The 23,620-nt window shown below is 36.0% G+C and overlaps 1 protein-coding gene and 1 pseudogene across 4 annotated transcripts in view; one reads left to right on the top strand and one right to left on the bottom strand.

Annotated features, from left to right (window-relative positions):
- The first annotated feature begins 494 nt into the window (after positions 1–494).
- The window catches only part of POT1 (protection of telomeres 1), a 99,389-nt gene continuing 76,263 nt past the window's right edge, over positions 495–23,620 (top strand). For 2 of the 4 annotated variants that reach the window (XM_069087135.1, XM_069087132.1), the window contains exons 1-5: positions 495–589; positions 2,442–2,615; positions 8,971–9,043; positions 12,455–12,546; positions 23,414–23,521. In XM_069087135.1, coding sequence (XP_068943236.1) covers positions 2,493–2,615; positions 8,971–9,043; positions 12,455–12,546; positions 23,414–23,521 — 396 coding nt within the window. In that variant the 5' untranslated portion in view covers positions 495–589; positions 2,442–2,492. Of the gene's footprint in view, positions 678–2,441; positions 2,616–8,970; positions 9,044–12,454; positions 12,547–23,413; positions 23,522–23,620 lie in introns of all 4 variants that reach the window. The other 2 variants (XM_069087133.1, XM_069087134.1) reach the window with 2 other exon arrangements.
- On the bottom strand, positions 6,478–7,276 carry LOC138160354 (elongation factor 1-beta pseudogene; annotated as a pseudogene).

Below are 23,620 nucleotides of genomic sequence, written 5' to 3'. Positions count from 1 at the left end.
TCATCTCATTTGGGCTTCACAACAACCCTGCGAAGCAGGTGCTGATATTATCCTCATTTTACAGATGAGGAAACTGAGGCGGTTGGGGGTCAAGTGTCTGCAGCAGAGTCACACAGTTAATAAGTGTCTGAGGGTGGATTTGAACTCACGTCTTTCTGACTCCTGAAACGATTAAAGAACAACAACAAAATAAAAGGTGTGGATTGATTGACCTCACTTAACTCTTATGGATGATAGTTACCTGTAAAGGAAGGGGTGTGTGGTGGAATATGCCACCTTCTGGCCCTCAGTTTACTTCTCTGTAAAATAAGGGGAGTGGGTTAGAGTAAGTGATCTCCAAGCATTCCTCCAGAGAAGCGATGTACACAGCAAACCAAACCTCCTTTAAGCGAACCTCGCTTTTATTTCATCAGGGTGGGAAACGGTAAACAGAAAACTTCCAAGAGTGAGGATTTGCCCGAAATAGAAAACCAGGAAGTAGCATCATATCCGTCAGCGCGCAAGCGCGGGGGGCGGCGCACGCGCCAAACTAATTTACCGACGTAGCGTTGCGTCCTTCGCACTTCCGGGTTTGTGGGCCTCTGCAGGGGTGAGTTGACTTTTTGCGCCTTAGCAGATTGGAAGCTCCTGCACTGAGTGAGGGAGCGGGGCGCGGCGGCGGGAGGGGTTGGTCTCAGGTGGGATTCTGCAGGGGGGAGGATAAGTGGGACAGGGGCTAGTTGTCTCCTAAAAAAAGCGTTGCCTTTGCATCTGGATTGTTTTGGTGCCGACTTTGCTGGAGGAAGTTATCCATTACAGTTGATAGGATTGGCATCTATCCTGCCCAGACATTGTCGTTCCTGATAACCCTGCACATTTCAGCGGAGATTTATGTTTTAAAAAGTGCCTTCCTCCCTATAGAAGCCGGTGCTTCTACCCACTTTACAGATGAGTAGAATAATGGCTCAGAGGCAAAGTTGAATGACCCAGGGCCACACAGCTAAGGTCTTAGCGCCACAGGTTTTCGTTTTTGTCAAATAGTCTGCCAGCGTTTATTAAGCCTATACTATGTGCCAGGTCCTGCCCACAGGGAGCTCACATTCCAAAATGCCAGCAGCTCTTTACAAACAAGGGTAAAATTGGAGGTGGGGGCAGCGTCAGAGGGAAGGCACTAGGATGGATCTTCTTACAAAAGGTGGGACTTAAAAGAAGCCTGGAGCTGGAGATGAGGAGAAATAGAACAGGGACAGGCATGGGGGACGGCCAATGAAAACGCTTGGAATGCCCTGTGGGGGTGGGGCCCCCAAGAGGTTCGTGTCCCTGGATTACCTAGTACTTGTAGTGGAGCACAGTGCGGGAAGATTGGAAGGGCCCAGTTTATGAAGGACTTTAAAAGCTAAACAGGATTTTATATTCAGGATGCTGTAAGGGGCCTCAGGCCATCTAGCCTAACCTCTCTCCCTCTCCCAAGTTACAGATGAGAAAAATTAGACCCAGAGGCTGGTTAAATGACTTCCCTAAGGTCACGAAGGAAATAAGCGATGGAGGCACTATAGCAAAATTAGATATATCTCATATCTGGTTTTATCCTAGCAACTACTCTGGGAAGAAGGTGCTATTATTATCCCCATTTTGCTATTTCTACTACTATTCCTAACACTCCTCCTACTACTGCCACTGCTGCTACTATTACTACTAGCTACCATTTATAGAGCACTTACTCCTGAAGTAGTGGAAAGCATTCTGAACTGGGGTCCAGAAGAACTAAGTTCCAATCCCAGTTCTAGTTTAGCTTGGATGAGGCACTTATCCTTTCTCATTTTCATTCTCTTATGAAATGGAAGTGTTTGACTAGATGACCTCCAAAATCTATTCCAGATATACAGTTGGAGAGCCTGTAAATTTATTGACTACCTACTCTGTGTAGTATTGCCACGGTTGAGATAGTATGGTGTAGTAGTGTTTAGTATTGAATGGGGAGACATCTTATTTCAATTCTTGCCCCTAGCACTTACTATCCCTGTAACCACAGATGTGTAAATGATTTAACCTTTTAGTAACATAGTTTCCTCAACTGTAAAGTGAAACAGAATTTGCCTTTCAGTGTTGTGAGTTTCAAATGAGTTTATGTAAACCTTTGTAAACCTCAAAAAGTCCTATTTGAAAAATAAGTTGTTATTATGAAGAAGCTTGTTATATCTCTTGTATTCAAGGGGCCTGTCACTTAAAAAAAATAAATGAAAAGTATATGCCATAGTATGATGCTAAACAATGTATGTGACAGCCACAGGAAGTGCTAAGGAACATAAGTGTCTGGAAAGGGAATGGGACTGAGCAAATTGCTCAGGAAAATCTGTTAGAATCCCAATTTGTAGTTCTGTCCTTCATTAATTTATAATAGTTACTAAACTTGGGAATAATGGTGGTTTAGTTCAGTCATATGGTGGTTTTTGTGCCCTCAGATGAATACTGTCAATCAAGTAATCTAATTGGAATTGGTTTTAAGTGCAAATATGCCGGTTCACCTAGTAAAGGAAGTCAATGGAGTTCCTGAAGTTCAATTACCAAGCTACTTAGAAGAAGTCAGTTTCAGAACTCTACAACTTGGTTGTGATTATACTAACAAATTTATTCAGGTAAGGAGTTTTAATAATTCACAATTCCTTTTCCTTAAAAAATCATGTCAATATATGCATATATATTTAGATACATACATGCACATATATACACAATACTTACAGACATGCATATATGTATATATCTATACTGTTACTTGTTTGAAGAATATACCCAATAGCAGATAATATTTAATATTCGGAGGTCTCACTGGTTTTCCTTATTATCTGATGTCTATTCATAATCTCTTGATTATTTGCTTTTGCTATCAAAGTAAATGGTAAATTCATACAGGCCAGCAACTAGAATTAAACACTTACTATATTCCAGACATAGGAGATATACATACAAGCAGAAGGAAAGACTTAACAGGCGCTGCCCATAAGGAACAGCATTATAATTCTGAAATCCCTTTTTCTAACCATAATCTGGGCTTTTCTACCTTACCCTTTGCCTTCCAGCACCAAACCCTACTCTTTGTCCACACTGTGGCATTTAATCCCTGGACCCTTCCATTCTCTCCCAGGTCTTCATCACCTCTTAACTATTCCTTGTGCTTTTTTTTTCCTCCAACTTAACCCTTTGGTGAACCAGTTCACCTTTACCTTGTTTTCTTCTTGAGTCCCTCACTCCCTTATATCAACAGTTGCATCCTGCCATGCCTCGGACTTGGATCACTTCCTCATCTACTGTCTTTGATCCTACTACCTCCAGGATTGAACATAAAATCCCCTGGTTGGCCCTTCATAACCAGTCCTGGCCTGCAACCTTTCTAGTCGTCTTACTCTTTCAGTCCTCCTCCCCTCTTTCCACATAGTACACATACTTTTCAGTGCAGTGATATCGGACTCCTTGCCGTTCCATGAACGAGACATGTCTCTTGTTTCCCCCGTTAGATTGTGAGCTTTTTGAGGGCTCCCTGCCTTTCTTTGTATCCTCAAATGCTTACTACGGTGCCTGGAACATGATAGATGTTTAATAAATGCTTATTGACTTACTAAAGGAGGAAGAAGACAGCACACAAAAGGGAACTGAAAAGTTTGGGAAGGACTGTCGGAACGTCCTCTTAGAATTTTGCTTTAGACTTGTACACATATAACCTGAAAGATTTTGAAAATATTTCTGTGTTGCTTAATTGCATTTGGCAAATTTTTAATGGATCTCATTGGATGCTCTGAACGAAGGGCTGAAAGAATCTGAGGGTTTCAGTCATCTTAATAGTTACATGACTATAGGACTTTGCTCTTTGAATCTTAACTGCTTTTTTTCTTATTCTTCAAATCCTAACCTGGTTAGTCATTTGTCCTTAATGCTTGTCTTATAAAACCTCTGGATATTTAATATCTTCAACAGCCTCAGCTATCACATTTTGACCAGGTCTCTAGATATTTTAATTTTTGGTTATGTATGGTATCTTCAAAAAAATAAATAATACCCATAGGAAGGTAGATGTATTGATGATGTTTTTTCCCTTTATATTATTGTGATTATTCTATGAATTATTCTCTTGGTTTTGAATTATTCTGTTGTTCTGTGTTCATACCACTCTTCCCAAGTTTCTCTGAATTCTTTATATTTGTCATGTTTTGATTCCCTAATTTTATAGGCACCAACTTTCTTTCAGTTGTTTGCTCTTTAAAAAATGTATTTCCCAGTATTTGACCTCACTACATATGCATAGTAGTTGTGATGTTAATGGCATACAAGATTTTCTCTAGCCCTCAAGTAGAGCCCATTAAGGGAAGCTTGCTCATTGGAAGGCTTTGAGCGCTGAATTACACCCTCTCCCTCTAAACTCTCCCTTTAAACCCTCTCCCTCTAAACCCTCTGCCTCTGCATCCCTCTTACTCTCCCTCTTATTAGCATTTAGCTTTGGGGCTCACTCATTGTAATAGTATTCTGATTTCACCAGATGAGATTCTGGTTAGCCCTTAAGGAGTGCCCAGCTTTGAAAAACCCCAGATGTTCATACTTCTATATCCAGTAAGTATGTATGTATTGCCTGGGTCAGACACTTGGATATGTCTGTTGATCTGTGCTAGATTCTCAGTTAGAAACCCTGTCTATTGGTCTTTTTTTCTCTACTTATATTTTCTCTGAAGTTCAGGGTGCTGACTTTTCCCCTGAACTAGTGAATATAGTTCAAAAAGACTGTTGACCCCTTAAACAGCAATCTTTCCTAGTAAAGCAGATCTAAGAACCGGTGCTAGCAGCCATCCTGTGTATGCCAGTGTGGTTGCTGCTGCAATAGTGAATATACTGTTTTTGTACTCATTGAGGTATGACATAGTAATAAATGTCCTTTCTGAATCAGAGATAGTAATTTTATTACTATAACTCCAAATTGTTTTCCATAGTGGTTCAACCAATTCACAGCTCCACCAACAGGGTTTTAGTCACTCTTTTCCCCTACTTAATTTTATAACATATGCTCCTTTCATTTGGGCATAAAGTTAGGTGAGAATTGTTGTTGATCATATGCAGTAGAATATTTTAATCTTTTCTTCAAAAACACCTGTAATTTTCACAAGAAATGTGTTGGCTTCATTTCTACTTCTCAGCAAAGATTTATAGTATAGCATTTCTGTGGAAGATTTGATTAAGGCATAATTAGTCTTTCAAAATATATTGCTTCACATTTAGTGATACCTTCTGAACTATTATGCTACATTTTGAAGATTAAGATATACTTGTCAAAGCAAATAAAAAACAAACCTAGCAAGTCTGATGTTAAATCATAATCTTTGTCTTGTATTTTTAATCCTAGTACACACCTTTTACTCTTGTGTTTGTTTTTAAATTTATTTTAAAGCTCCATAAATCTACTAATTGATGATGTGGCTAATTAGTAACATAATTCAATGATGTACTTGGCTTCTAGTAAAACATTACATTGGAAAAAGTTCAAAAAGATTATTACTGTGACTTAATCTTAAGTAGATCAGTTCATTTTCTGAATCATAGCTGCATTTTAGGAATGTACTGTTAAAAGTAAGTTTAATTTTATAGGTCATAAATGCCTTTTAGAAATATTCATATTTTGAAATATTTTTCTTTTACCATTTTGGATTTCTTCTCTACTTAAGGTCTATGGAATTTATAATACTGTTAACATTAATGTTTACTGAGTGAAGTTTTTGGCATCTATAATAAAATTAGCATAGGGGCAGCTAGGTGGCATAGCGAATAGAGCACCAACCCTGGAGTCAGGAGGACCTACGTTCAAATCTGGCCTCAGACACTTGACACACTTACTATCTGTGTTACCTTAGGCAAGTCACTTAACTCCAATTGCCCTCCAAAAAAGCAAAAAATTAAAAAAATATATAATAAAATTAGCATTTGCACTTATTAAATAAAAGATTTTAGTTTTTGTGGGGTCAAACATTAAGTGTCTTATTTCAGGGCAGTTCTAGGATAAATTAGCTTTGTTTTCATTCAGTTGTTTTAGTTGTCTCTCACTCTTCGTGACCCAATTTGGGATTTTCTTGGCAAAGGTACTAGAATAGTTTACCCCTCACCAGCTCATTTTCCATATGAGGAAACTGAAACAGAGTTAAGTGACTTGCCCACAGTACACAGCCTAGTAAGTATCCGAGACTGGATTTGAACTCAGGTCTTAATTGACTCCTGGATACCCCATAATTAGTTTTGCATAAATGAGAAAAAGGTTAATTTTACTTTAGATTTGTGGGAAGTTTTAAAAATTAGTGGTTGATGGGGAAAATAGCCATAACTTCAAATATAGCAAGTTTCAGAAAGTGAAAAGCTAATATTCTTTTTTCAAAATTATTTTTTTTTTGCTTGTAAATGTTTTTATTTAAGTGTAATTTTTGAGGATAGTAAGTTTTAGATCTTATTGAAGGCAGTAGCATCCATGGGTTATATATAGTCTTCAAAGGAGTTATCCTTTCCTCTAGCTATCTGTCCCAACTTTGTTGTCTTCAACCACATACTGTATCTAAAGCTTCTTGATGCCGTATCCCACTGGAACTAGTTTAGAAGATGGAAGTAAGTAAGATGGAAGACTTGGCAACAATTACAGGGTTTTTTGATTTCTTTGATTCATACCGAGCAAGGTGTTCTCTTAGCTTCTTTGCTTCTTCACTTTCCTCATCAGACCCAAACAGATCAATGCCATCACCATCTTTGCTATCTACTGTAGCTCCACTTCCGGTGGTATATTCTACATCAGCAGGCCTGTACTTGCCCAAAGCCTTTATTCCTGGAAAGCTTGCCTTTTGCTTCTCATAGGACTTAATGTGGTTATATCAGGAGAGAGCATCATATAGGTCTACAGGTGGTGCACCTGAGATGACTTCAGATACTGCAGTGTCAGCCTGGGATGGCACAAACCCCTCCACATAGCTCTTGTCTGCCAGGAAGTCATTGAGGTTCTGCAGGCCTGAGGGTGTGTTGAGATCTCCAAAGCTTATGGTGATTGTGGTGGGAGAGACTGAGAAGAGGAGGGAGCAGCAGTTGCAGTGATGATGGAGGGACTGAGCCTGAGGTAGGGAAACAGCTAGTGGCTGATCGCCAAATGAAAAAAGGCCAAAAATAATTTTTTAGAATAACTTTATTGAGCATTTCATTACTTTGAAGATGCATGTTTTTTTTTTTAATGTAGGTATTTTCCTTCATTCACAACCATCTGATAACTTAGTAGATTGTCTTCTATCATTGCTAAGACTGAAAAAGTCACTTTGCAGCCAACTTAATGATGTTTTTTTGATAAAGTTTTTTTGAACTTTTTTCTAGACTAGTCTTTCTACAAGGGGAATATAATCTATCATCAGGATTATACTTGAAGTCTTTATGTAATTTGGTATGATATTCTCAGTTTGTGCAGTCCTGGCTTATCCTCTAGAAACCCAGGACCAACTAACTCCATGCCATAGCAATTCATCTGAACAGAACTGTATTTAACTAAAAACTATATCAACATGTTCAAAATTGGCATTTAAATAGACACTTCTTGATTTACAAAAAGTAGCATATGAGTAACTTATTCACACAAATGTTTGGCTATCACCACCCCTTATTCCTCATCTCCTTCCATCAAATCTTGAAACTTTTGATTGACAGTTTACAATGTGAGGTGGTATACCAATATTTGGCATAGTGAGCTCTCTGACCCAACATGAGAATGCTTTTATAAATTTTTCTTTCCAAGCAGTCTCTCTCTCTCTCTCTCTCTGTCTCACACACACACACACACACACACACACACACACACACCTCTCCTTTTTTATACTCTTTAATGCTTTTCCGATATTTTAGGAAGGTTTCCTTTTGTTTCCATTTGTGAGTCAAGTAAATGACTAATCTTGACAAGTATGTGAAGTACACTAGTCATATGCCAAGAAAAAGAAAAACACAAATTTTAAAGTTAAAGTAGGTGACTATGTTGAAGAAATACTACTATCATTTTCAAAAATTTTACAGAGTACCCAAAATTCCCTTCAGGATTTTCATGCAGATTTCCATCTCTCTCTTTATTCTTGCTTAGTTAATCCTACTGTTCCTCAAATGCTAGGTTAAGCATACATGTGTACATTCTACTTACACTCGATTTTTAGGGTGATTGTTTTGTTTAGTTTTCATGTTATTTTTTACAATTTTTCATTGTAAATGCCCTGTTTTGGAGCCACAATATAGGCTAATAGGGTATTGTGTGTTACATTGGGAACCTAATCAGCATTTATAATAATGTGAAAATATATTTTGAATTCTGTGTAGTTGTCATTAAAACAAAGTTCCAACTGGGAATCTTTGTATATTATGTGTTTCTTTTAGTCCTATAAATAGGAGTAAAAAGGAGGCTAATTAAAAAAAATTATGCTATTCTAGCCATTTCAATTCAAAAAACATTTTTAAATCAGTCTTTGGGTGTATTACACTATTACTAGCTTTTGGTTAAGGCACAAAATAAGATAGTCCGTTCCCTCATGGAGGTATATGTACGGTAGAGGGAAATGACAAATAATAATAATAATAATAATAATAATAATAACTGACATATAGCACTTTAAGTTTTGCAAAGTGCTTTCCTCATAGTAATTCATTGAAATTTGTGAAATGAAATGAGCAGCGCATGATTTGAAGCAGAATTCAAACACAGGTTTTGTGATGCCAGGCCCAGCACTGTTTCCATTATACTACACTTGCTCTCTGTATGCATTCAAATAACCATATACCAACAACTACACAAAATTAAACATGATTAGTGGAAGTAGAATTCTGTGTAAGGTCTGATAACCCACAGCATAGTGCTCTACCCATAGGAGATCTTTGTTGAAATTGGAATCAGTTTTTACAGTGCCTTTCAAATATTGTTTAATTTTTTTCCCTTTTCTTTTGTTTTTAAAATTTCAGGGTACAGTTTCAGTTATCTACTCTTTAACGCAGCTTGGAGATGGAACAGCCTTTTTGAAGATAATAATGCAAGGTATTTAATATAAGGAACAGAAGTTCACCTATAGCATTCATCCACTTGCTATGTAGTCTTATATTAAAATTCCTCACCCCATTGTTCAGCACTGTATACAATCTGATCCTACACAAAACGGTTTCAACGTTTTTTCTGCTGCTCACCCACAACACTATTTGCTCCAGTCAGACTGATATGATTTGTACCTGAAGCATACTTTGTGCATTCTAATTTTTGTGCTTTTGCTCACCCTGTTCTTTCTACCTGGACTGCCTTCCCTTTCTTCTTTACAAATCCCACCTATTTTCCAAGGACTGTCTTACCTCCTACTTCTAAATTTTACTTTCCCTAGCCATTCACAATATCCTGAAGTGATTTCTCCCTCCTCTGAATCCTGTCCAGCACTTAAGTATTTGTATCACACATTTCAGTTTCTCATGTTGCCTTGTACTGTTAAATTGGTAATTTTCTTTTCACTCAGCAAACATAAACAAGCACATGAAAAAACTAGTAAACCCAAAGCAAAGTATGTTCTTCTGAAATAGTTTAGCAAAAACACCACAGTTGATGGCATATGTATCACTTTGTATGTCTTCTTGTATGTACTGATATTTTTCATATTTTTCTTCATTTATAATATTAGTCATCTTTGAGTGTATGCATGTGTCCCTGTGAGTGCCTTATCTCCCCAGCTATATTGTAAACCACATGTGAGCAGAAACTATGTTATATATTTTTTTCTATTCTTCCTCAGTGTACACTCATTAAACATTTTTTGATTTTCCAGGGTGAGGAAATACCAGCATTAAAATATAGTGTTATACAATAGAGAATTGTTTTTTTTTTAAATGAGAAAGACATCAGTTTTTTTTGATAACACTATTTTTTAAGTTTCTGAAGTCATTTGATCCAGAAAGTACCAGACATTTATTTACCTGTGGTAAATTATGTCCTTCTGCTTATAAATATAGGTTCTTAGAGAATATTGAACAAAAAAGATATTGACTGGACAAAAGGTATTATTTTTACTTTCTTCATAGTTTATAATTCCACTTGGCCTTATTTTAAATTAAAAAAAAATACTCTGAACGTAACAAACACCAACTAAAATGAGCACCTCCTTATAGACAGTAGAACTGAAAAAGAAGATAATCCTTGAAATTTCAGCTACTATTGTATATAAGTGGAACAATAAATAGAGCTCTGGGCCTGGAGTCAGAAGGACAAATATTGTCTGGCCCTGAGTGAGCTGCTTAACTTTGCTCAGTAAAATTGAAGTAATAATATCACCTAACAGACATGGATGTTGTGAGAATCAGATAAGATAATATTTGAAGTGCTTTGGGAATGAAAAAAAAAACCCTCCAAAAATAAGCAAAGAAAAACAGACTTTGATAAACAAGGTTAATCATGATGGTACAGGGCCTTTGAGTCCATGTTATAATGATCACATCATATGAAACTGAAGGAATTAGAGATGTTTACCTTGTATAACACAAGACTCAAGCAGGACAGGCTAGCTGACTGTACTCAGTTACTGCTTAGACAATTCTATAGAAGAGGGATTAGATTTGTTCTTTTTGTCTTCACAGGGCAGAAATAGGGCAAGGGGTAGAAGTCAAAAAGGAGGTATATTTGTGCTTGATGTCAGGAAAAGTGTCCCAACAAATGGAGGATTGTCCAAAAGTGGAATGGACTACTTTGGGAAGTAGAAAATTCTCCTTAGAAGTTCTATGCAGACTATGAATGACCACTTGTTAGATGTGTTACAGTGGGCATTTCTTTTATCTGCAAATTGGGTATGACTTAGGTGTGCTCACTTTTACTTATACCAAATCTTGTCATTTCTGCCCTCATAGTATGTCTTTTCTATGTCACCTCTTCACTCACACAGCTGCAACCCTGTTTTAGTCTCTCATCACCTCTCACCATTCTCTTGCAATAGAATTCTAACTGTTCCTTCATCCTCAAGTTTCACCCAATTTCAGTACATTCTTCTCTCAGCTGCCAAGATACATTTACGGTCTTCAAAGAATCTAAACTCATAGTGGAGTCAGAGTATTTATTCATTTAATAAATATTCATTGAGCAATCCAACATCATTGTGCCCGATGCTGTGGGAAACATATTAAAATATGAAACAGATTATGAATTACTAGGTAGTTCAATGCCATAATGGATAAAACTGGACTTAGGTACACCTGCATGCTGCGATACTTAGCCCTGTGACCTGGGTGAGTTACTTAATCTCACCCAGTTTGGAAGTCCTTGTTTGTAAAATGGGAGTAATAGCATCTGTGTCACTGGATTGTCATAAGAATTAAATAATTTATGTAGCATGAGTTACAAACCTTAAAGTGCTATTTAAAAGAACTATTATAATCAGAGAATCTAGAATCTAATTACAGTTTGAATACTTACAAAGTAATGTATGAGTAAATGTAAGCTAATGTAATCCAAGCAAAATATTAAGTACTGTCAGTATTTGAGTGATTACAGTTTAGTTGTAGTTTATCAGGGAAGGGTTCTTGGAAGAAGTTGATTTTGACCTGTTTTGAAAGAGGATAGATATACATTGAAGGGAATGGAAATGTGACTTCAGCTGTGCATTATATTTAAGTAGGAGAATATATATATGTGTGTGTGTATGTATATGCATATTGTGTATATATATTTTGTATATGTATATTGTGTATATATATTATATATGTATATAAAATAAAATTTACTTATGCCTTTTGAAAGTTGTTAGTGAAATTTTTGTTGAGGTTAATTATTTTCATTTCTTTTTACTTAGACAAGCAGAATTATCTTTTATAAATTAAGTCAAAAGAAAAGAGTTGAGTGATTCTATCACATTAGCAATGTCAGACTTTGACATTGAAAATTTTTGGCAAAACACATTTGTTTTGTATTCAGGACATGGAAAGCAAAGACAAAACTATATTGAATAAATATAAGAATATTTTGATTAGTATTTGATAAAGATGATTTTTTTTAGCATGAAACATTGTAGAAGTCCAAATTGAGCAGCAATACTTTGCTTAAAGGAAACTTATAGTGTATGAAATATCTATGGAAGAGAATTTGAAAGAAAAAAAATACTAGGAACAGTTATTAAGGTATGGTACTTAGTTTTTTTTCCTTTAGAAAATTAGGTAAATGACTATTTAAATTGAAATTGGAGATGATTTCATTTTCAATGATTAGTAAGACATTATTATTTTTACAGCATGATAATAAGTAATATTCCATGTTATTTTTGCAATGCTTTAAATATTATAAAATAACCATTTTAATTGCAATTCATGATTTTATTTCGATATAAAAATAAAATAGGATTTGGTATGATTTTCCTTTTTATAATTTTTCTTGTGTGTAAAAAACGTTTTATGGCAATATGTGTTTTTTATCCTATTTTTCTCACAGAGAGAGAGAAATTTCATCCGGAAATTAACACAATCAATATATTATTCTTTGGAAATTTAGCTGAAGAGTGTGCAAGAATTGTGCATCAAGGGGTAAGGGGTTTTTATTTTTAACCTAGAAGTAGTTTTATTTAGCCCTAGGGCTTATCTTTTTTGGTGGGTGGGTAGGGTAGCTTTGTGTGCTTGCCAGTGAGGTTAGTTAATTATTTTAATAATTTTTCTGCTCCAGTGATTTCTTCAAAATCCTTTTTAAGCTCCTCTGTGGCCTGTAACCAGGTCATATTTTTCTTGGAAGCTTTTGGTACAGGAGTTCTGACTTTGCTGTCTTCCTCCTATTCCATGCTTTGATCCTTTTTGTCTCCAAAATAGGAGTCTAATGTCAGATTCCTCTGTTTGCTTTGTTTCCTTTGCTTGCTCATGTTGCCGCTCAATTACTTGACTTTTGAGCTTTTTGCTACAGTAGAACTCTGCTACCAGGAAGGGTGGCTTTATCTCAATTGCTGGGATTTTCTCAACTGCTAGAGCTATTAGTTGGGTGCCCTCTCTGAAGCCTCCACACACTCTCTTGGCAAACTGGTCACGCACCTCAGGACCTCCACCCTAGACTGCAATCCAGATCCAAGCGGGTTAAAGCAAGAGCGCTTATCCCTCAGACTGGTTGCTTGGTCCCCCTGCAATCTGCAGTCCTGAGGCTCTGAAGCAGCCACAGGGCCAGTGGCTGCACACCTGTGGAGCCTCAATTGCTTCTCACCCTTGGAGCAAAGGCCAGATCTCATTCCCAAATTCACTGTTCCTGCAAAGTCTACACTGCCCTCTCACTTTGTATTTGGCATCTATGGGTTGATAATTCTGGAAACCGCCACAGCTGAGGCTACCCTGGGGCTAAAACCTTGGGCTTGAGTGGGGCTGGGCTGGGCTCCCAGAGTGCTGTGCTGGCCCCTTCCTGCCAGCCTGCTGGGCTGTCTTCAGCGGGAGGTTAGCTTCTCTCTGTCATTTTGTGGGTTCTATAGCTCCAAAGTTTGTCTAGAGTCATTTTTTACATGAATTGGAGGAGGTGGAAGCCAGAGCCGGGTGGGAGTCCTCTTTCTACTCTGCCATCTTGACTCCATCCCCCTTCAGTGATTTCTTAAAATACTTTTTATATGACTTATTATTTCATTGGTGTAGGGAATACCTGGTGGGGAACTTTATCTATGACTGCATATGAACACTTTCTCTTTAATTTATTGTCTTAAGAATTGCTTGGGACCCTGAGAGAAAAAGTGATACAGCTACCTTGTGGTAGAGCAGGGTATTTGAATCCATGTGTTCTTGATTGCTGTTTTCTCTCTACTATCAGTGGTTTTCAGAGTGTGGCCTCTCAACTCGTCGAGGTCCCTGAGCCCTTTTCCAGGGGTCAAAAAGTTCAAAACTAGTTTCATGATAATACTAAGACATTAAAATTTTTAATATGGTAAATATTGATAGTAATAACGTAACACAATGCATAACATAAGCAAAAATTTTTTAGGGGGTCTCCTCAGTTTTTAAGAGTGTAAAGGGGTCTTGAGACCAAAAAGTTTGAGAACTCTATTACACCATTCTATATGAATTATTTTTCAATTTTGAAGATTGATTGATGAAGGAGTGGGGTAACAACTCTTAGGTATGATTAAATATATAGAAATAGATTTGTTGTTAGATTTATGATGATTTATTTTTTTCAGCAACATGTTTAAGGCTTATCACTTACTCTTAAAAGGCAACAAAGATATTAGAAAAGAAGAACTTCCTCATTCAAAATGATTCTGCTTTCAGTGAATTAGAGTCTGTATTAGTAGGAGAAAATTGGGTTTCATTACTATTTTTTCTTTTCTCAGTTCTTAATATTCTAAAAGATTCTTAAAGATGTCATACATTTCTTCCAGGTTGTTTAGAGTTTTATTGTGTGAGGTGACCAGCAGATTTTCCACATTCTGTCATACCATATTTCTTGGAAATCATGTGATGTTGATAGGTGGTATAGAAAAACAGAGTAATTACTCATTCATGTCAAAAACATTTTGGTATAGTCTCTTCTGGTATTTTACTAATATTGAGAGATAGAGGGTACATATAAGTTATCAGACTCATTGTATTCAGTGCTTTAACTTTTTTTTTTTTTTTTTGCTTTTTTGTAGGGGGGAAGACAGGGCAGTTGGGGTTAAGTGACTTGTCCATGGTCACATGGCTAGTTTTTTGTGTTAAGTGTCTAAGGCCGAATTTGAACTCAGGTCCTCTTGACTCCAGGCCTGGTGCTCTATTCACTGCGCCACCTAGCCACCCCATTGCTTTAAGTCTTTATCTCAAGATTAGAATTACGCTGTGGGAAGAGGAAGAGTGTTGGAACAGTCTAAATTCTCTTTCTTTACAAAGCTAGAGATTTATTGCTTAGGTTTTTGCCTTAATTATATGAGTCTCAGCACAAGTGTAGACAATTTCCCTTATTATTTTATGATAAAATTTGATTACTATCTTTTGTTTTCATATCACTTCCGTTTTTCAGTGTAGCCTCATGCCTTTAGTACAATAAAAAAAATTTTTTAGGGAAGGAAGGCGAGTGAGAGGTTTGATTTTGTGCCTGCTGTGTTGCAGGCATTGTGTTAAGCACTTTATAAATGCTATCTCATTTGATTTTCACAAAAACCCTGGGAAGTAAAAGCTTTTATTTTTATCCCCATTTTACAGATGGGGAAACTGAAGCAGAGGCCAAGTAACTTGCCAGAATCATTATGTGTCTAGTAAGTGTCTGAGGTGGAATTGGAACTCGAGACTTTTTCACTCAAGGCCCACTCTATTCACTGTGCCACAAAAGAACACTGACCCATGAGTCACAGGACCTGAGTTATGATCCCATCTTTGATATCTTTGGTACCATTGTGACCTTGGGAAAGTCCCTTCACCTCCCTGGCTCTCAGTTTCCTTACATGTCACATAAGAGAGTTAAACAAGCTGGCCTTAAAGGATTTCCCTTCCAGCTTTAGAGCTATGATCTATAGAACTATGAACCTATGGTTTTCATAACAAAGAATAAAGAGGACTTTTAGAAACCCTTCAACAAAACTAATCAACATATTTTAATAGTTTGACATCTGCAGCGAACCACATCCCTAGTCTCTCCAAAGAAGCCAGGCAGGGTGCCTTCTCATCTCTTTCTTTAAGAACCACGATTGGTCATTATAAATTTGGAGCATTCAATTTTGACTTTTTTTTTGCTGTTTTTCAATTTATATTACTGCGGTCATGTACCTTTTTCTTGTTTTGCTCATTTCACTTTGAATCAGTTCATATGTCTTCCCATGTACCACAATTTGTACTTTCTTTTTGAGGAATATCTACTTTGTCTCCAGTTCTTTATTTCCATAAAAAGTGCTGCTATTAATATTTTCATGTATAAAGAACCTTTCTTTTTGTCAGTGACCAGCTTAGGGTATATACCTTTCAGTATAACCTCTGAGTCAAAGAAGTTGTGTAATTTTAGCTACTTTATTTGAAAAATTCCAGTTGCTTTGCAGAATGATTGTACAAATTCACAGTTCCACCAACAGTACATCAGCATTCCTATCTTTCTACAATCTAATGTTGTCTGTGTTTTGTAATCTTTGCCATTTTACAGAGTATAAGGTGAAATATCAAGGTTTTTTTAACTTGTATTTTTTTTATTAGTTATTTGAAACATTATTTCATATGATTGTGATAAGTTTGTATTTCTCATTTTCAGAAGTTTCTTCATATCCATTGACCAGTTTTCAGGGAATGGCTTTTGGTTTTATATCTATCTCTATATTAATATTTACATTTTCATGTACAGGTACATATATATATATATCTACATTTACATTGTTTCCATGTTTTGAATACTCATCTCTCATCAGAGAAAATTGATGCAAAGATTTTTTTCCCCCATTTGACAGCTTGTTTCATCCGGCCCTGGAATCAGGAGGACCTGAGTTCAAATCTGGCCTCAGACACAACACTTACTAGCCGTGTGACCTTGGGCAAGTCACTTAACCCCAATATTGCCCTGCCTTCCCCCCTTCAAAAAGCAAAAAAAAAAAAAAAAAGGGGGAAAAGGGGTTAACCGGGGAGGAAATAGGGTGAGAGGGATGGCAGGCATGAGGGGAAACTGACTTTGGTACATTGAACAGTAGAGAGTCCAAGGCTTCAGTACAGACAAGTTAAAAGGATGTCTCCACGAGTCCAAGGCCAGCTGATAGCCTCATCTGGTTTGAGCCAAGCTTGTTTCAGGGTCACTAATTCTGTGCTTCCCAGATGGGTTTACTCTTGTCAAGCCATTCTGTATCCTGATTGGTCAAGTTAGTCCCATACCACTCCCCTCCTTTATTTGGATAATTGAGGAGCTCAAGCAAATTTTGGGAATTAGCACATTCATTTTTACATTTGTAAAGCACTTTATACATGTTAAAGCACCAAGTAAGTGCTATTTTTTTCTAGTATTCAGGCTTTTATTTTGGACATAGATTTTAGGTAGGCCAGTGATTCCTGGATTTTTTTTCCCTCTTGATTTGTTTTCCAGGTAACTTTATGTTCAATTTTTTCTGTTTTAACTTAATTTTTTTTTCTTGTACTAGAATGCTAATTCTTGTTCTAAAGTCTCTTCTCTAGCACTTTGATGTCTTTTTCAATTCTTTCTGTAGATCTCTTTTAATTTATGATTTGATTTTTTTTAGACTCTTGCTTCATTTCTTTTAAGGAATTCTAAGTGATCTTAGGGCTGTATTTCTTTTTGAGGCTTTCCTTATGAATTTTGTGCAATTATACTCTTATGTGTTTGTGTTTTGGGCATCCAGGGCTCCATAATAACCTTTTATCATTAGTGCCCTTTTTTGTTTAATCATTCTTCCAATCTTACTTTACAAATCAGGGTGTTGTTCAGACCAGGCTGAGTGCATTTCAGTAGAAAATATTTAGGTTTTGTTTGATCCTGTTTTTTATTTGCTTAGGTCCTCCTACTTCTTTTCCCCTAGACCAGGAAGGTGAGTCAAGGGAAGCTGGGGCCAAAGGAAGGAAAAATACTAGGGCTTTCCCACATGGTTGGGGGAACATATACCAAAGGTAAATACAAAAAAAGCAGGAGTTATAATATTGCTACCAGACAAAGCAATAACAAACATTCACAACATAAAAAGAGATGAACAAGGAAACTACATCATGCTGAAAGGAACCATAGACAACAAACCAATCCTTTAGCATCTAAAGCCATGATGGAAATGTTTACTGAATTATAAGAAGACATAGAAAGAGGTATAGTAATGGTAGGAGGTTTCAGTGTCTCTCAGTTTTAAATAAGTATATAAATAAAAGGGACGATGCAGAATTGAACAAATTGCTGAAAATAAGTAGAGCTAAAAGACTTAGACATTATTGGAATAAGACTCTTATAGAATATTTGTTCCTTACTACCATATGGAACTCTAACTGACCATGTATGAAGTCACAGAGATATTGTAAACAAATATAACAGGACAGAAATAGAAAAAAATATCCTTTACATACTTCAAGTTAATTAGGGAATTAATGAACTAAATATACACTTTAAAAATTAGAAGACCAACATACACATAAAATAAGCACAGAAGGGGCAGCTGGCGGCTCAGTGAATAGAGCACCAGCCCTGGAGTCAGGAGGACCTGAGTTCAAATGTGGCCTCAGACACTTAACACAAAAACTAGCCATGTGACCTTGGGCAAGTCACTTAACCCCAATTGCCCTACATTCTCCCACAAAAAGGAGAAATTTAAAAAAAGCACAAAAGAGGAAGTATTGGATATTAGAGGAAAAGTAAACAAATTAGGAAACTAAAAAAGAGACTATCAGAATGATAGACGAAACTCAAAGTTGGTTGAAAAGATTAATAAAACTCATAAGCCATTAGCCAATTTGTATAAGGCAGAGAATATAATCAACAAAATAACAAAGTAAGGTAAAATCACAACAAAATCAGAAGACATCAAAAGAATTATTAGAACCTACACAGCAAAGCACACAAACTAACCAAACTGAGGACATGAGAAAAATAGAAGAGGGGTTGTGGAGGAGAGGTGTGCTAGCATTGCTGGTAAAGTTGGTAGTGAATCAATATGACCCTTTGGGAAAGCAGTTTGGCATTATGCAAATAAATTGACTGAAACGTCCATACTGTTTGACTCACAGATTTTACTACTAGGGTTATATGCCAAGGAGGCCATTGATAAGGAGAAAATCTCCATATGTGACATAAGAAATAATGAACACGATAATTCAAAGCATGGAAAGGTCTATAGGAAGTTATAGTGAGAGAAGTAACCAGAACCAAGAAAACAATATTCATTGACTGCAGCAATATAAATTGAATAAGCAAAAAAAATAAAGAATGTTTCAAAATTATAGATAAGCTCTGCTGGAAAGAAGAAATATGAAAGAATGTCCCCACTCCACATTTTGCAGAGATGGATGGTCGATGAAAGTAGTACGTTGCATATATTTTCAGACTTTTGATATGTTCATGAAATAGTTAATTTTTTTTCTTTAAAATGTTTTCTGCTTGATTGTCTGGGAGGAGTTGGAGGAAATTTTAATAATTAAGAAAATAAAGCATTTTTAAAAAACCCTTAGAAAACAAGAAAAGCAAGTTCTAAGTAACAGAGCTCTATCTGTAGACCTTCTGGTATATAAGGTATATATAAAATGGAAATGCTCATTTTGTTTGCTATTTGCTAAATTTTAAATTAAAAAAATTTTAAACCTCCTGATTTTGAACTGAAAAATATGCTTTTCACTCTTACCTGAGTAGCTTTCACTTTTAACTTTTTTCATCCCATTCATTCTCTGAACTTTTAAGATTGAGTATCTTTTGCAGTGTTTGGGGATTTATTTGAAAGGCTGTCTTTTAGAGATTCTTGAAATTACTATGATGGTTGCAAAGATTAGAAAAAGAGAGTCTTAAAGATGTTATAAGTACTAAATAAAGAGATTCATTCAGTTGAATTTGTAATTAATCTCCCTCACTTTCTTTCATTTTGGATGTCGCCCAAAAAAGCAATAAACTATGATTGTAGGGAATTTATAAAATCAGTAAAACAACTGTAAGATACTTCACATTAACATTTCACCTAAAAATGCCATGTTAAAAATGTTCTTATATTTAAATAGACTTTAAACAGGTACTCATTAAAATAGAATGGAAGTGTACCAGTTAATTAGTACTTGTCAGAAAACCAAGGGTGACAATAGTGGCAAATCAAACCTTAGCACCCCCCTAGCTTTTTTTTGTGTGTAATAGGAATGGGATGAACAGGCAAGGGGAATAAAAGGCACAATTTATTTTGTCTTTATTCTGGATTAAACTGACTTAGTGTTGAATTAGAATCTTATTAGGTTATTCAGTATAAATTGTATTATTGGAAATTTTAAGGAATCTAGCTTCTTTATAGCCCCTCAATGAGTTTTCCACAATGAGGTGTCATGGTTTAGTAGTTTCAATTGTATCCAACTCTTTGTGATCACATTTGGGATTTTCCTGGCAGAGATACTGGAATACTTTGCCATTTCTTTCTCCAGCTCATTTTCCAGATGAGGAAACTAGGCAAATGGGGTTAAGTGATTTATAGTATCTGAGACTAGATTTGAACTCAGGAAGATGAGTCTTCCTGATTCTAGGTCTGACACTTTATCCCCTTTGCAACCTAGCTGTCCTCAAAGAGGAGAAAATTTAAACTAGAAATATATACACGAATACAAACACACACACACACACACACACACACGCGCACGCGTATGCACACATGTTCCCGGGACCACTATATTTAGATTTATATTTGAAACTTTTAGAATCAGAAGCCAAAGGCAAAACTTTAACAAAAGTAATTTTTTTGGTTTATGTTTGATTGATTACTGTATTTAAATGTTTAATTTTTTTTTATTTTGAACTTGACAAACATCAAAGAATTGAACTCCATGTGTAGAGTAGAAAAAGATTACATATGAATGTGATTCTTTATTATATAAGCTTGCTTTTGAAAAAAAAGTATTCAATATATTCCTTTCAGAGCTGTTCTGCTTGACTGTTTCCTTCTGAGCTTTCTGCTATTCTTAATATTAAAACAAACTTCATTAAATGTCTTTACTTTTTTCTTCTTTTTTGGGAGGCAGCACTACCAGGTTGCCCTTTACTCCTACCTAAATCGCCTCCAATCCAAAAAGGCAAAACAAAACAAAACAAAAAGCCCCCAAAACCAAAATCACAATCTTCATAACAAGTTTAATCAAAGAAAACAAATCTACCCATTTGTCACTCCAAAAATATGTTTCATTTGACACCTTGAATCCATCACCCTGCAGTCAGAATGTGTGTAACATACTTCCTTATCAGTCATTTGGAGTTGTAATAGATAATTTCATTTATCCTTTTTCTTAACTTTCAAAGTAGTTTCCTATTACAATGTTATATATTTTCTTCTCCTGAATCTGTTAACTGCACTCTGTGTCAGTTTATTCTAGCCTTCCCAGGTTTCTCTGAACTTTTCCCTTTCATCATTTCATATGATGTGATAATATTCCATTACAGTCATATATCATAATTTGTTTAGCTGTTTTCTTGTTGGTAGGTACCCATTTTCTTTACAATTCTTTGTTACAGCAAAAAGCAGCGCTATAAATATATATGTATTTTCTTTTTAGATGTTTAATTGGAGGTTTAAAGTTTGTTAGTTTTCTCCTTTAAGATAATCTCAAATCATCTCTCCTTCTCTTTCCCTCTCTCTCTCTTTGTCTCCCTCTCCCCCTCCTTCTACCTGTTCCTCTCTCCTCCTTTATCCCAGCTACTTTTGTTATAACCCAAAAGTTTTGGTATGTAGGAAAGTAGTCTCCGTGTCATAAAAAGATTACCAGACTGAAGATTGAGGAGAAATTTAATTTATAATTCCATTTCTGGCTTTAACTGGCCATTTGTTTCATGGGGAGTTATTGTATATCTCTGAAATTTAATTTTGTCATCTATAAAATAAGGGATTGAATTAATATGACCCTTAAGGTCTCTCCTAGTTCTAAAATTCTATTGAGTTTATGAGATAAAAAAAAAAAGATGTTTAAGCCTTGGTGTTCACATGTGAATTCTGACTTTTATATTTCCTAATGTTTTGGTTTTAATTCTTGATAGTAAATTTTATAATAGTGTTTGGGATGAAAAACCCCATTCAAAATTTAATCCAGAACAGGGAGATTTCTCAGGATAAGAACAGGAAATTTTATTCTCTTCCCTCCTTCCCACCCCCCCTCCCCCCAGAGAAGAGGGTGGTCCTCCCCATGACTGATCTTGAAGAGGAGGAGAGTTACAAAAGGCAGAGCAAGAATTTATACCCTAAGGCAGTCAAACACCCTCCCCCAGCTGTCCCTTCTTCCCATTGGCCGAGAGGTGGACTCAAGTCTCCACACAAAAATCTTCCCCAGTGGCAAATAACAAGCCCACCACTATTCCTCCCTGGCTGGGACACCTGCTTACAAAGAACAGGGAAATGGGAGATAGCCAGTTCAAATTTTATTTGGTTAAAGCCAAAGTGAAGAAGGGAGGGACTAAAGTAGCCTACTAGGTTGGAGGTTGAAAAACCCTAAAAGGCCTAATGCTGATAAGGGTGTGGCCAATAAGGATGGAGGTCAAAAGACTCCTGTAAGGGCTTGCTGCTGATTGACAGCAGAAGTGAAGGGGGTGAAGAGGGAAGTCAACCATCCTGACAAGTTTTCACTCCCCACACAATAGTTTTGATTCACTAACATATTTCTTTTGCCTTTTTCAAGGGAAAGTTTGTCTTTAATTTAAATGTTATATGAAATTCTTAATAGTGTTTTATAATCTAATCATCTACTAGTTCATTTTGTTCTCATTCAAAGCTGTTATAAGACATTTTTTTTTACCTTTTCCTATTCTCCACTCTTTCCCATTTCTATAGTATAAGTAAAATTTTCCCGAGTTTTCTTGTAATTTAATGAATTTTTAACATTTTCTTAAAACAATACAAGATAGCTAATTAACAAATTTAGTTATGAATAGAGAATTTAAAACCCTTAGATAAGGAAGTTGGTAACTAGTATTAAATCTCAGGCTGTTATGCTAACAATGATAATGACAATGACACCTTATGTTCCTCAGAATCATAAAATTTAAAGCTAGATGACACCTTAGAAGTCATCTCATAAAGTAGTCATGTACATCTCAACTGAAGTTGAGAAGTCATCTCAAAATAAAGTAAACCTTTATTTTAAAGATGAATTGAGAACACGTCTGTTGAGCAAATTAAATGACTTGACCAAAATGACATAGACCACACCTAAAGAGCTGAAATTTGGGCCCAGGTCTTCAGACTCCAAATTCAGTATTCTTTCAGCTATACCAGGATTCCTTTTCACTTGATATTTTATATTGAAAACATTATTTCCCCAAGGTTTATTTTTATATTCTTTCCTTTTTTTTTTTTTTGCTTTTTTTTGGAGGGCAATTGGGGTTCAATGACTTGTCCAAGGGCACATGGCTAGGTGTGTGTGTGTGTGTGTGTGTGTGTGTGTGTGTTAAGTGTCTGAGGCTGGATTTGAACTCCGGTACTCCTGACTCCAAGGTTGGTGCTCTATTCACCGCACCTCCTAGCTGCCCCAATTCTTTCCTCTTTTGTCACCAAGAAAAATTTTTATTTATTAATCATAAGTCATTAAATAAAACACATGAAAAAATCATTTATTTTTTTATAAAAGTGACTAGTACAGGTGAATGCTGTTTGTTTTTGTCTTTGTATTTTTGGTCTTGTTTTCAAGTAGAGTTTGAATAGAATCACAATGAGTCATCCTAAAGATAGGGCTTTGTTTTGTTTTTTGGGTTTTTTAGGTTTTTTGGAGGGGTGTGTGTATTTCTTTTTTAGAAATCACTTTTATTCCCTACTTTATATTCCATCAATAGGACACTATTGTAGTGACTGGATTTGTTTTGGAGGAGACTTCCTCTTCAAGTGAACATGATAAGAACTGCTTGCAATTGAAAATGTCTCCAAACGAATCTACTGCTTATGTGAGTATACAAATTATCTGCTTTGCTTGTGTTATATTTAGTAATTAACAAAACAGCATTGAATAGAAATAGAATTGCCACATCTCCAAGTCATATGTT

The sequence above is a fragment of the Petaurus breviceps genome, unplaced genomic scaffold (genome assembly GCF_028583685.1).
Source record: "Petaurus breviceps papuanus isolate PSGF00001 unplaced genomic scaffold, PetGlider_PUasm1.0 181, whole genome shotgun sequence".
In the NCBI taxonomy this organism is placed as follows: domain Eukaryota; kingdom Metazoa; phylum Chordata; class Mammalia; order Diprotodontia; family Petauridae; genus Petaurus; species Petaurus breviceps.
This window is presented reverse-complemented; position numbering and strand designations above follow the sequence as displayed.